We start from the raw sequence: 14,387 nt of genomic DNA on the forward strand, positions 1-14,387 counted from the left end.
TTTTATGTGTTCTTTTTTTCTTCTTCTTCTTTCTCTACGATGGGATCCGACTAGAAGATTGAGAAGTCGCTATTTAATGTGTAGGAAATACAGTATTTTAATATCGTAGCAGACTGAAGAGAAATTCAATGGCGATATAATCGCGGCTTTGATTTTACTACGCAATAAACTCCATCTACAGATTTTTTCCGCAATGCGTGAAAAAAGGTGGAACAATTGTTCACGAATGATTGAGCTTTAATGGTAGGGATTGTTGGATATTCCACGCGGTAGTTACTATTCCGGAAAAACTTATACGGAAAGCTTAGTTTGAAAGAAAATTCCACGATAAAACTCGACTTATAAGCATCGGTGTGAAGTGGGAGCGATACTTTCAACTGGTGGATAAAGTTTAAGTAAAAGTAAACAACAGCACTAATTCCGAAGTAACATTCGTTTCGGGGGCAAGAAAAACAACTATTTTCCTACTCTTTTTGTCACTGTACATCTTTCTAAACTTTATTCCTGAAATTATCAACACCATTTACATAACTGTACAAAGACGCAAATCTATACAATCACTTTTTATGTTAGGAGAACGTTACAATACTAAAGATAGATTCGGCGCAAGTCTCTAACACCTGTTATACCACTGCATTGCGGACACAGTTTCTTCATACCCTAATAAAGTAAAAAAGAAGAAAAACTGACAAACCTTGACTTTATCTAGAAGCATAATTTATCACTTGATACTTTATCGTTAGCTAGCTCGACAATACTCTACCAATTGAATATAATAAACACGCGTTAAGAGAAAAGAGGATATCATCTTGCAATAAAATTTTATCTGAGACGAAATGATTAAATTTCAAATTTCAAATTATATTTTATAAACGATTTACACCTACCAATGTTTTCAACCAACATTCTTCGCAGTGGACGTGCCAACAGCAAACGGATACCACCGGTTTGGTATACATTTCCTGACAAACAGATAATCCGATTTAATCGTTAAAAAAGTATATTTAGAAATGTTTAGATATAATATTAAAATATCTTACCATGCATACGAAACATCTTAGAGTTTCGTCAATCTTTTGGAGATCTATTTCTGTACAGTTTACTTTGATATCTTCGCAATCTGAAGTTCTATAAGGAAAATCATTTTTACACCGTCTGATTACATATTATCAATTTTAAAATTGATCCTGCGATAATTTAATAATGAACTTGTAAAATAAAACTATTCCAATTTCTTAAGTAAGTTAAGAAACTGAAAAATTGGAAATTGCTTAAGAAACCTTAAGCAGTTAAACAACGAACTTGCATCATTCTTTAAGAGTTACATTTACACGTAGAAACTTTTATTATATTTTAAATAGAATAATTTTAACTTTCTCGTCTACAGAGTAATTTAAATTAAGGAAAATCGCGGTCTGTAACAAAATTAAGCACAAAAAATCAATACTACAGCCTAAAATGGACCTATAAACGGGCCTACAATCAGCGGTTGTAGGCCCGCTAATTCAATTGTAAAAATAAATAAATAAAGTCTACACTTTTAATTTCTTATTTATTTCAAACAAATATTTTCCAAAGCTGAATGTGTAGGCCTATTAAAGGTTTCTATATGTATCTACAACAAATTATATAAACAAAGCTAGATAAGAAATTTATGACAATAGTTTTCAAACAAGTTAAATAAAAGAAATTATGTATATACGAGAAATTATCAAATCTGTAAGGTTTGTGTATCAGCTTCCAATTATAAATATAAACGAATTAACTAAAAATAAAGATACGAGTAGGAGATTTTAAAATGATTTTTTTATAATATCATTTATACCGTGTTATCTTTCATATGTGATGCCGTTTGGGATCGGCCTATGTGATTATATAGACAGAAATGAATAAATGTTACGCCAAAACTGATGTAAAAATCTTTTTTCTCCTAGAAACACAGTAATCTAGTTATCATAGTAATTAATTGCATAAACGAAGTGATAAAGATGCCATCAAAAGATAATTTCCAGAATTCCTCATATATAAAAAATTTAAAGAAACAATAAAAATCGGGCGCTATTTGGGCCCGATTTTTATTGCTTCTTTAAATTTTTACAGGCCATTTAATTAATATGCCTCGGAACGGAGGCCCTCAAAATTAAACTTCTATACACATTTGAATTATACTTTGTTATATAAATGAATTTTTACTTTGACAAGGTAAAAAAATCTGTTTTTATTTATTTTATTCATATATTTTATATAATTTTAGAGGAAGTATGGCCCGGGCGCTATCTCATTTTCTCACCTCCCGGACAAGATTTCTCTCACAAGTTCCATATAAGATTTTATCTTTAACATTATTAGCTTAAGTATGGAGAAATACTTGAATAAACGACCGATAAACACTCGAATATAAATGATATTATAGAAGATAAGTATTATATAACTTTATAAACTATGCAAAATTAGAAAATAACTATATTTAGCCTACCTTTGGTCAGTAGCTGCGGTCGTACTACTTATTTCTTGAGCTAAAAGTAAGAAAATTAAATTAAATTAATTATTCTATAATATAAATATATTTAATAATAAGTCTACCTTCGTTATTATTCCAAGTGGACAAGTCATTTGCGGTGGAGCCATTTCTGTAAACATTTAATTATTTCTTTAGTAAACACGTGACTTATATATTATTAATATTATTTTTCATATAATGCGAATTAAATGTGATAGTGCTTCCATCTATCGTCTTTTAACTTACTTTTGAGTCGTTTTATTAACTTCCCTTTCTTCTTCTCTTTCAGCCGATACTACGTCAGCTTCCGTATATCTAACTATTATTAAGGAATTAAAATAATATAATTCATTTAAAAAATATTCGCTAAAATATTAAAAAATTAAAAGGATGCTGTGGTTGACCGTAAGTGGCGGTATCGTCGCAATCAACGTTTAAATCTTGGCTATCGTCGTCTTGATTGGTTTGTCCTTTATCTACGTCAAGAAAATTTAAATTTTTAAAATTTAAAATTAATAAATATACTGTAAAATTATTTTAAAATTTTTACCGTTCATTTCGGAGATGTTTAAGCGTCTAGAATCAGACCAATCGTAATCAGTGCTCTCCACATCCATATTTTCTTCATTCTGTATAAATAAATAAATAAATATACTGTAAATATTTTAATGTAATATTCAAATTTCTCTATAAATTATAGAAAATATAATAAATTTAATGTCACGATTCAAGAAAATAAATTTTTAGCAGTCATTTTTTGATTTTGAAAGGAAAATTCTTTCGCAAATATTTCCTGTTTATATTGATAGGCGAGAACTTATATTTGTTATGAGAATGCATTGGGTAAAGATGCCAAACGTATAGAGTAAATTTTAATAAGGCGAATTTTTTATTTCGATAAAACGAAATATGGAAATTCTCCTCCTTATTGAACATATTTGCATTTTTAGATATTATTGTTCTTGCTTCTTAAACTAAGAACTATTGTTTTGCATTGTAAACGTTAGACTCGGATGTATAAACGTTCAACTATTTCATTTTATTGTAAAAGCCTAAAATTCTTCTAAAAGAAACGCAATTTATGTGGAAAATAGTTTGAAAAAATAAGCCAAATTGCATTGTATTTGCTTATTAGATTCATTATTTAGAAAGATACATAGGCCTATCAGCGACCCATAAACTTACATGTTTAATATCCCAGTAGTAAAAAAAATAGCGTTAATAACTGTATTATATTTTCAGAAAATAAAAGGTTTTATAAATACATAAAAAGTTTAATGAAGTGAATACTTTATAACAAATTTCTGCTGAGACCTCCTATAAATGATCTTATTAATGTATTTGCGATAAGATCATTACATTTTATAAAATCAAAGTTAAAGTTAATATAAGGGCGTTGTTAAATATAATTAAAACTGAAATATTTTCTATTTTACAAGAGATCTAATAAATTAAAATATTACATCAAATATAGGGCCTAATATCAAAAGAATATAAATTTTAAACCGAGCGCGTTAATGTATGGCTAATTTACAAATTCACTTCTGTTAGATTTATGATTTTATGGAGCCTGTCCTTTCCCTGTTTATCCTTCTGGGCTTTATGACGTCCCGTACAGTACATCTAAACTATTATCGGAGAAATCTTCCCACCGATTCAAAGAATACGCTAAAATGGACGTTGTTCTATCAAATTTTCAAAATTTTGCTGCAAAATTATTATATTTTATGTATAAAATTATATAGGTTATATTAAAAATACAATTATCTATAGGCCTATACAATATAAACTTTTTAAAATAATTTTTTTTTAGTAATAAACATTAGAAAGGAAATACATATCAATCTCAGGTCGAATTTATATGTAAACTAAACAAGGGCCTCGCGTTATGAATGTATATCTAGGGCCTCACATTTTTAATGTATCATTTGGTGAGAAGAAGAGTCTGTTATATTAACAGAGCTGGACTTAGACACAAGTCTAAGCCCTATTTATTTGATTCAAACCTAATTGACCTCAATAGTTTTACTAAATTTTGAATCTCATAGATATGAATGAGAAGCTTAAATTATAAATTCTAAGCATTAACTCTCTAATTTTATTTTATGATATAAATTTCATAGGCCTATCAAATTTTTAAATATTCATCAAATATTTTTATTCTGACCTCTATAAATATAAATTTAAAACTTTGATGACGTATTAAACAGGATAAATTTTTGTTTTGTAAATCTCTATACTGTATTTAAATGTGTAGCTACTTATCAAATTGAATATTTATGTTTTGATTAATTAAAATATAAATAATTATAGTTCTGTTACTAAAAATATAAATTTATATTAAAATAATATAAAATTACAGCTACAATTTATGGTTGGAAATTGTTTAGAATTAGAAGCTTGTATACAAATTAGGAAAGAAGACTGAACAAAAACTGCTTAAAAATTGAATTTTAGATAATGTTACCCGGGCCTATTTTTTAAATGTCAGCCATTTGATAACATCGGATAACTTAAAAGACTACAAATTTCGTTTCTTCGTAGCAATTTCTGGTTTTTCTAATTCAAATTGAGACAAATGAAGTCTCTTAATACGTTTTATTTATAATTAAGTCTTGATCTTATTACAGAATTTGCTCCTGTTTTTATCTAGTTAAAAAACTTTTAAAAACATTGTAGGCCTAATAATTTTTATATAAATTATAGGTTAATATTTATTTAATTTCATAAAAAAATAAACAGTGAATTAATGAAATAGTAAAATAATTAGCATATCTTTGATAATTTCTTGTTAATATCTTATTTAAATTTATAGAATAGTGTGTTTATAATAAGTTTAACGAGCTTTATATAAACGCTAAAAAATATTTTCTGTCATAANGTTTTAGTTGACTCTGACATTAAAAGAATATGTTAAAACAATTTGCATAACTTATAATTTGTATAAGAAGCAATACTGAAATATTTAATTTTTAAAAATAAATACAGTCAAATCTATAAACAAAGGCGACCGTCGGAACGTAAAAAATGGCCGTTATTGGAGATTCGACTGTATTTATTAATATGTAGGCCGATAACTATAATATTCTAGGAGGTTTAAATATGAAAAATTCTTTAAACTTTTGCTTCGAGTCGATTTCGTATAAAAATATACTCTAAATATATGTTTAGTACATCTTATTTATATTAAATTTCATTTTTATTTCACTAAACACGAAATTTTTACTTCGCGAATTATCAAATTATAGGAACGTACTGTACATATAAAAATCTCCGGATTAACTACAATATTTTAGATCCAGTACTTGTATTCACAACTAAGAATCAAGAGTTAGAAGTTAACCAATATGCGCTCATGTATTAAAAGTAAAGTAAATGTTAATTGGTTAATTTGTTCTAACTCTGGTTGCGAATAACGGCCATAGTCAGAAACTTTTTATATGAGTATTCCTATAATAAGGTCTTTTATAGGCTCTATAGTACTATATAAACATTAGGCCTATTCTATTAACTAAATAATCGAATTAACAGAATGAATGTTAATGTAATAAATGAATACATTATGTAATACAGTACTTTAATATAGCCATCTATCAGTTAAATGCAGCATGTCTTATTGCTTGGCCTTATTAAAACAATGAATATGTATAAATTATACGATTTATCTATGAGATGTTAACACTAATGTTGACATAACTTGTTACGAAATTGTCCTGCGTGTGATTCTATATCACGTGCATGAAGTCAGGACTCGATTTTGAAGTCCTCAAAAAAAAAGCCCTACCAAAATGCACTTTCTCCATATAAGTGTTAAAATATTTTTAAGAACCCTGTATTATGATACAGAGTGCATTATTATGCCTATAGATAATATATACACATACATGTATAACGTAAGGAGTAAAGTGCATTGTTTTCGTTATCATTTCTTAGAATATCATAAAGTATACAATTTGTTTGCAATAATTGCTAATAAATACGCTACACTTTCTCGTTTTATTCTTACTTTTCTGGGGCGAATTAATTCGAATATTTAAATATACATTTCTTTCAATCAAGAAAATTTCAAGAATACAGCAAGGTAGACAATTGATAATTCTTTTTTCTATTTAATGATTTATTTAATTGATATCTCGTATTTTCAAATTCGAATCCATTCATGTTATCACTATCTCAATCAGTAGCGTAACCAGAGAAAACCAAAAGGCTAAGGCCTCCTTATCTTTGTAAATAAATGAAGAAAGAAAAAAATCAAATAATTACAGGAAAAAAGATTTGAATGTGACAAAAGCATCTACACACGTGTATGTGCAGTACAATATCTAAGAGTTTACTCTTTATCCACGGCAATAGTGTACAGGACAAACGCACAATGGTACAGGGGAGATGTAGGTTTACACGTTCTAATTCAGGCCCCCTCTAATGTCGCTATTGATCTCAATTAACTTCTTTTGCCAGTTCTGCTTAAAGAATTGGCAAAATATTTTTGATTATATTGAGCTTGCTTCTTGATTTTAGAATTGTAACTTTCAATAGTAAGTTAACAACGAATCATTTCTATATGCAAAATATAACTTTAAACAATGAAACAGAATTAATGCTTTCACACTTGACTATCTTGATGCACGTCATACATTAAGAAGTGGTTAACAATACACGCTACTGGTACCAATCAACAGAATAATTTTACTGTAGTTTACAGCTTTTGACATAGAAAATACGTTTGCCCAACACTCCCCAACTTATTATCCTTCTTACTCACGGTTCATAAGTCGGATTATCCAGTCATCCGACTTAAGTGTGATTATTATGCTGACAGTCATTGAAGATCGCGACCTGCATCTATGTAAAGGAAAGACGATCCTTACTCTAAATATGTAGATTAGGAAATCAAAAATACGTTTGAAATTCGAGTTATAAGAAATATTTATACTGTTTACTTAAATGCGCATTATAATGCGGCACTGCATGATCGAGAAGTTTCTCTATTCAAAAAAGTTGAGTGCAATATCCACTCTACCTTGGCAGAGTTCGTAGATATTTTGAGCGATGATCTGTCTGAAGAAGGAAGCCATTACAGGAAGTTAGGAATAAAGGAGGTGGTCGCCGATGTCTGGATGTCTTCGGCGACAGATTGACATCCTCTTGCACATGTCAAGGATGTGCTCTATAAATCAATTTTGTTCAGAGACCGCATCGTTTTGTTGTGAAGAGTATTATCGATGGAAACATACGTCTTCTGACATCTTTTCCAATTCGGTTCTGCTCGGCTGATTACCGGACAGAACATTTATACAATTGGATGTCATGATTCAAACAATTTATATATATATAAAAATAACAGGTATAAGCCTCATTTTACACGTTTGTAGAATCATTTTCCATTAAATTTACACGTTTATACGGGCCTAGTTTAGCAGCTAATCGTGAATTAAGCTAGTTATTAGGCTTGTGAACAGTGTAGAATGTGTAGAACGTTTGTGAAAAGTTGAATTTGGTTACATATTAGTCATAAAAAAGGTCACGTGTAGCAGGTTGTTTTCAGTTGCCCTATGATCTTAAATAGCAGTATGGTGCTATACCGACGCTCCCCCGGAACGACTCAATCGATTTGAATAAATGTTGATTCATTTGAAAGCGGAGAAGGAACACGTCATGCACATTTTCTCCCTTTATCCTCCTGATTTTGCTCGTTAATGGCAATAAACGGTATAATATTTAAATTTCTAAAGATTTTCTTCTCGATTTTTCATTCAGAGAATCTCGTATTAAGGTTCACATTAAACAAATTTAACAAATAAAAACGAAAATGAACTTTAAAAAATGAATTAAATAAACAAAAAGAAAACAAGAAAATGTTGGTTAACCTTAATAAAATTTATTTTAATTGCATTTTTAACCGATTATGATACAAATCTTGGAGTTTTTCAGTTAATAAGTCAATTTAAATACAGAAAAATACTTACTTTGCGGTTGCATATGGGCATATGTTCGGACATATCCATAGGCAAACGAGGAACATTGCAAACTGGACACGGTACGTCATCGTTCATCTTCTTTTTCTTATTATTGCAAGCTCGAGCTTAAATATAAACAAAATATACTCATTTTTACAATTAAAATAATAAATATTTTACTAGACCTATGTAAATAGACAAGGAAACAAATCGAAGAGGCATTTTATCAGAATTTAGTGTATGAGAAACAGAATTTAATAATATTTAAGCAATGTATTGGCAGGGATTGAATTATTCTTCTGATCATGAAGCTGATACTCGCTATATTTTCGCTTTTTAAACTTCCTTTTAAGAATTTTGTGTATCGAAAAACGTTTATTATATCTTAAATATTTCATATATTTAAAAATTTTAAAGCTTCCCAGTCTTTCTGTGTTGCATTTATTAATTTTATCCCGTACAAGCCATATAAATCCTGTTCAACTCTAGCAAAATTGAAGCGTAGATAAGAAATTTCACTACATAGATTTGGCACTGTATTCTACAATTTTTCATTAATGTGCAATAAAAATTAATTAAAATATAGAGCATAACGCTTTATTTTCATTTTTAATAAATTTATACGGCACCTAACAGCGGATTAATATAGAAGAATTTCAATACGATACTCCCTATTTATTAAGCAAATTGTGAATTTCGACTTATATTAAAGATTAAGAAAATCGAATAAATTATATTTAAAAAGGGAATAAATTTGTTGGAACTTAATTCTGTAATTAAAAGTAAAAAGAGAAGTTGCGAAGAAAAGGTCGAAGATTGGAAGAGCAAATTTTTCCTTTATGGAGAAATGACATAATGAGTTATTTGATTGAATTCATTTATTCTCGAGTATAATCTATAAACATTTTCATTTTAGATTCACTGTTCAGCTAACACATTAACATCCAACGGAATTCAATTTACATCAGTTTAACTGCAGCGGAAGGGAAGGGAAAAAGAAAGAGAGAAATAATAAGGGAGGGAAAAAAGTAGGGGGAAGATGGGGCACATCGGTTTCCTATCAATTTGAATGTAAATACGGAAGATTGGAGACCAAAGTGATGGAAATAATACTTACCACTCAAGCGGTTCTGTCTGTTTGACTTGACTCGTTGGTAGGTCTGCAAAAGAGAAAGAGAACATTTTTTCCCTTTTTGCAAGAGCAATGAATGAGAAAGATTTGATATGCGTGTTGTTGACAGGTACGGTCATGTCAGCCGGAATTTGCAGCAGATCGTATTAAGGCCACTTCATTCTTTAATTAACCCGTGCCTTTTAGCAACGAAGAAAAACTAGCAACAAGCTTAATGCAGTTTCAATAAAACGTTACCGGGATTCATTGAGAAAAGCGATTACTGTTTTTCTCCTTTCCATTCAATGATTTTGGTCAGATTTTTTTCTCTCTTTCCACAAGAAATTTAGTTATTACCCTTCTTTTAAGCTCTTTAAAATGTTTTATAGTTGTTTTTTCAACGATGTGGATGCACGGGAGAATTTTTTAAGATAATTTGCCTAATTTTTTCTATAACATTTTAAAATGTAGCTATTTCTTAAGGGCGAAAATTTAAATTAATCTTGTTTAATTGGCAAATTTATAATATAATTTTTTTAATAGATCAATGAATTCGTGAAATATATGAAGATAAACGTCTTAGCATGTATGAGACTCTTTTAACTGAGCTTTTAACCTCTCACTTTATGTTATTTAAGTTTAAATATAAGCAAAATTGATCCTCATAGTTGCCTTATTTACTCATTAACATGAATTTGGGATTATTTTTAAAAAAAATTTAAAAGATTATTTTTTTAAGTAAAAATAAAACTTACCTCCCATCTGGTTTCTGGTTTTTCATCCTCTTTCCTCCTACAAACAGCGGGTGATCCCGTCTACAAATCAGAGTAGTACACTTTACGGATGTCTAATCATATGTTTAAGTTTCATTTGAGTGACAAACGCCCAAAGAGGAAGGAAAGGAAAAGCAATATCAAATCAATGTTCCACTTTCGCCACCCGATATCCATTGTGATGGTTTCAAATCACTAAACGGGTCAGGAAAAGAGGATTACTCGAGAGAGAAAGGCAGAAGATGGGGGTGAAGTAGCGAGAGGGGAAGTATACACAAAAACATTCGAAGATTGGAAATGGTGTTTAGAGTGAAGTAAACGTTCGAAGGCTTTACTTGGACCATACATTAACAACCAATACAATGCAGACATTTCCATTACTTCGTAAAACAGCCCAAAGGATTAACGCGGAGTTGCAAGTACGTTTGGGTAAGGCCAACCACACTTTTCCTTTCCCGGAATTTTTTGTATTTCACTAATGGATGGGAAGGACTTACCCTATTGCATGTAGATCCATCTTCAGACGATTGACTTAGATTTCTGTTAACAGAAACAGGGAAAAGTATACAAACTTATTCCATTGGATTATTTTGCATTAAAAATAACGCTCAAAGACAATACGTCTAAAGCATTCCCAATGCACCCCCTTTTAAAATAATGGCTTTAAACATAACAAGACTTTTATGAATATAGAAAATATATCTATTTAATCCTAAGAAAACATTAAATTATTTATGAAAAATACTTTTTATTCTATATTTTTCAATGGCTTATAACCGCAACCTCATCGAATTGTATTAACTCCAATTATGTAGACACGTAACTTTTCAGATAAAAGGGATAAAAATAAAATAGTTTTGATACATTTCTAAGAATATTTAATATAAAAACGAGTTTAACTCACTTGCTAATTTTTGTTAATCTTTCTACTTCAAATTGAAAGTGAGTAGACAACTCTGGTAACCTCAGCGTTATTCCACAAACTGGACAAAATGGAATTTGGCCATCGACCAGAATCTTTCTTTTAATTTCTGAAAACAAAATTATAAAGAATACGGTAAGGACAACTTTGTCGAAATTCAATTTATGTAGGATTTAATTCAGAGATCCGGTTTATTATCGTGGATGTTGGAATTTAGAAAGAAAGGAGTCAAAGGAAAAAAGTAGTGTTTGATTAGATAAACGATAAGAAAGTTGTTTTCGTTAAATACCCAAAAATCCTACAACCGAAGAAATAGAAAAGACAAAATGACAATAATGGGATCTTCGGTGGTCAGGCTACTTGACCTATATTAATTGTCTGTCCACTAATGGGAAAATGATAGCCCAACTGTCTTCTCTGACATTAGATTCGGAGATTTCAATCCATTATAGTATCTGCTAGGCTGTTTTGCCTTGCGAGCGGGAGTTTGGAGGGAAAGTCATCTGATAAAAGTGTTCTGCCCCCGTTCCATTTGATCCATTGGTCGAGAATTGAATCCCTTATATTTTCAAATGGTTTTCCATTTTTGCAAAAAAAAATTCGCCAGCGTTTTATCTTTTCTTCTTTCTATTTTTTAATGAATATAATTGCTTTTAATTTTACTTTTTGAAAATGCGATAATGCAAATGGTTTTCTTTTTCCATTCGCGAGTAAAAATTTTAAAATTACGTCATGTTTTATACATATTAAACTCTTCAAAAGTGCCTAATCTGTTCGAATTATTGGCGATTTATGTACTTAAAAAACGGAAATTCCGGAAGAAGATATCTTTTAACAACAATTAAACGAATTACGATCATTCAATAAGATATATTAGCAACGATTCAGTGATCCGTGAATCACTAAAATCTGTGATCGACCTTGGTCTACAATTGGCAAAGGGAGAGAGAGAGAGAGTGGTAGTTCTCCTAACTTTTTCCACCAATTCCACCACAAAACGGAGATTGTGTCGACCGATACGTCTGAGTGAGTTTTGACACCATCAATCTAACACCAGAACCATCATCGACTCTACTATCGACAAGGTGCTATTGTGAGAAGGACCAGGACAAACATTGTACCGACGCCTATTATAACCGACGTAATATACTAACTGTACCCTCGCGACTGTACACACCACACTTTTCTCCATATATGCGTATTGTATTAGACGTCATACATCTGCTGTACCAAACATATTAACTTCTAAGTGAGTGCCAGCATCAAAGTGGTTAGCGATCCGTCCCACCACCTAGAGAGAGGAAACGTTCTACTTCTATGAGCACCCCGGTTACACCTATTGTTGATATGTGTCGCTTAATAGCCTTGTCACACTGTCATCGCCCAACTGCCCTGTTCCACACTTCCAATTCGTTTTTATTGATAACCATTTTAAGTACATTTTCCATCCTTTCTTATAAAATTCCCTTCCCTTGGAAAAGAAACCAATATCTATCTTTACTTCTAGGACAAATTCTCGTATATACGCAACTACAGAACTTATTTTATAAGTTTTTGAAAATATTTTTTTGGCAAAAATCCGAAAAAGTATTCTTAAGAAGAGGGAATAAAGAATAAATCGTGTCTGACGTGGAAAATGATGCGAAAATCGTATATAAATATATTTATATATCGTGTGTATATAAATATAATCATCTTCCTTTTATACCGCATGGCTAAAAAGTGAGAAAAAGTGTCAGACTTAGTACATTCTTGGATGTTTACATTTTCGATAAAATCTTTCGATATAAATGATAGTTGGAACGTAGCGTGGAACCACGGCTTTTTTTCGTTGTAAACAGGTCACAAAACACATTTCACTGCATAGAAAAGGAAAAGTATCTAGACTGTAATTTGTTTGAACATTAGATATATATATATAAAATTAAAAAAAAAATAAATTCTTTTTTAATGATGCCTACTTGTACTTTTTGATATGTAACTGGGCATTATGCCATGAGCACAGTTTTTACTTTTTTAAAACCCAACCACTTTGTATAGAAGTAAAAAAAGATAGGAAATAATTTTTTTTTATATATTTATCTGCTTATCTGTCTCATTACATTTAATACTTTGACATTTTTCTCAGATTTTATTTCGGTGTTTAATAAGAGAATTAAAAAAATCTCTCTCTGCCATATGTTATAAAGCAATGTTTCTAGAGTTTTTAGAGCAAGTTACACATATTTATGAAGTGAAAAGTGGAAAAAAAAGTTAAATGAAGACGTTTTAAGTGAAAAAAAACGTCGATTTTTTTTTACTAGAAGGTCAAATTGCTTGTATAAGAAGTCATCACTTGATTTAGATTCAAATTGACAAGCAGCTGTATCTATTCATTTATACATAAACAAAGCTCGTAGTTTTACCACACCTACACCTGTTAAAATCCCGTTTAATTAAATATTATCGCTTGTAGTTTATAAGTAAATGTTAACACTTCACAATTTATGTTTCATTCGAAAGGCACGTACCAAATGGATTCGTTTGAATTGCAGAAGAAACTTGAAAGAATGAAGTAGTCCAAAAGTCGTCTTACAATCCCTACTCGTTTTGATAATAGAAGCGATTTAGTTTGGAAGAGTACAATCTGATTTGGTGACCAAACCATTGATAAGTGGCGTGGGATCGTACATTATGGTTTGTAATCAAGACAAACAGGATCATCAATCGATTCAAGTAGAAGTGTTGAGCCAGCCTACTCACTGTTTCCCCTAACCACCAATTGTACATTGAGGTCAAAGACCTTCTGTTGTCCACTAACATGACTTGAAAATCATTTGATAAAGATTGTCCAGTTAATCTTGTAGAGTGCGTACTATAATACAGTATAGCGGTTTGTATACTAAACTCTGTAATTATACACTTTGCTGGCGTGTAGAATGTTTCCAGATTAAAATATGTTTTAAAATAATATGTAAAATTAAATTTAATTTAACATAAAACAAAGAAACTTTTCATACAAGTTCGATAAGTTAATCTATTTGGATTACTTTCCATGTTGATACAAACTAGTTACAAGTTTCAGTACATGGAAGAGAAGATTTCGTGTAATCAATCATGTTGATAAAAAAAGTCTAGAATCAAT

At 30.2% G+C, this 14,387-nt stretch overlaps 1 protein-coding gene across 1 annotated transcript in view; it reads right to left on the reverse strand.

Annotated features, from left to right (window-relative positions):
- Positions 1-222: 222 nt before the first annotated feature.
- Positions 223-14,387, reverse strand: part of LOC111620001 (E3 ubiquitin-protein ligase RNF220-like) — a 38,672-nt gene continuing 24,507 nt past the window's right edge. The window contains exons 5-17 of the mRNA XM_023361841.1: positions 11,246-11,372; positions 10,839-10,881; positions 10,324-10,383; positions 9,575-9,617; positions 8,467-8,582; positions 3,051-3,129; positions 2,895-2,976; positions 2,747-2,815; positions 2,584-2,630; positions 2,477-2,516; positions 1,041-1,128; positions 888-962; positions 223-660 (exon numbers count right to left, since the gene is read on the reverse strand). Coding sequence (XP_023217609.1) covers positions 589-660; positions 888-962; positions 1,041-1,128; positions 2,477-2,516; positions 2,584-2,630; positions 2,747-2,815; positions 2,895-2,976; positions 3,051-3,129; positions 8,467-8,582; positions 9,575-9,617; positions 10,324-10,383; positions 10,839-10,881; positions 11,246-11,372 — 941 coding nt within the window. The 3' untranslated portion in view covers positions 223-588. The remainder of the gene's footprint in view (positions 661-887; positions 963-1,040; positions 1,129-2,476; positions 2,517-2,583; positions 2,631-2,746; positions 2,816-2,894; positions 2,977-3,050; positions 3,130-8,466; positions 8,583-9,574; positions 9,618-10,323; positions 10,384-10,838; positions 10,882-11,245; positions 11,373-14,387) is intronic.

This window comes from Centruroides sculpturatus, unplaced genomic scaffold (assembly GCF_000671375.1).
Source record: "Centruroides sculpturatus isolate CEXI.00-Female unplaced genomic scaffold, Cexi_2.0 scaffold12, whole genome shotgun sequence".
In the NCBI taxonomy this organism is placed as follows: domain Eukaryota; kingdom Metazoa; phylum Arthropoda; class Arachnida; order Scorpiones; family Buthidae; genus Centruroides; species Centruroides sculpturatus.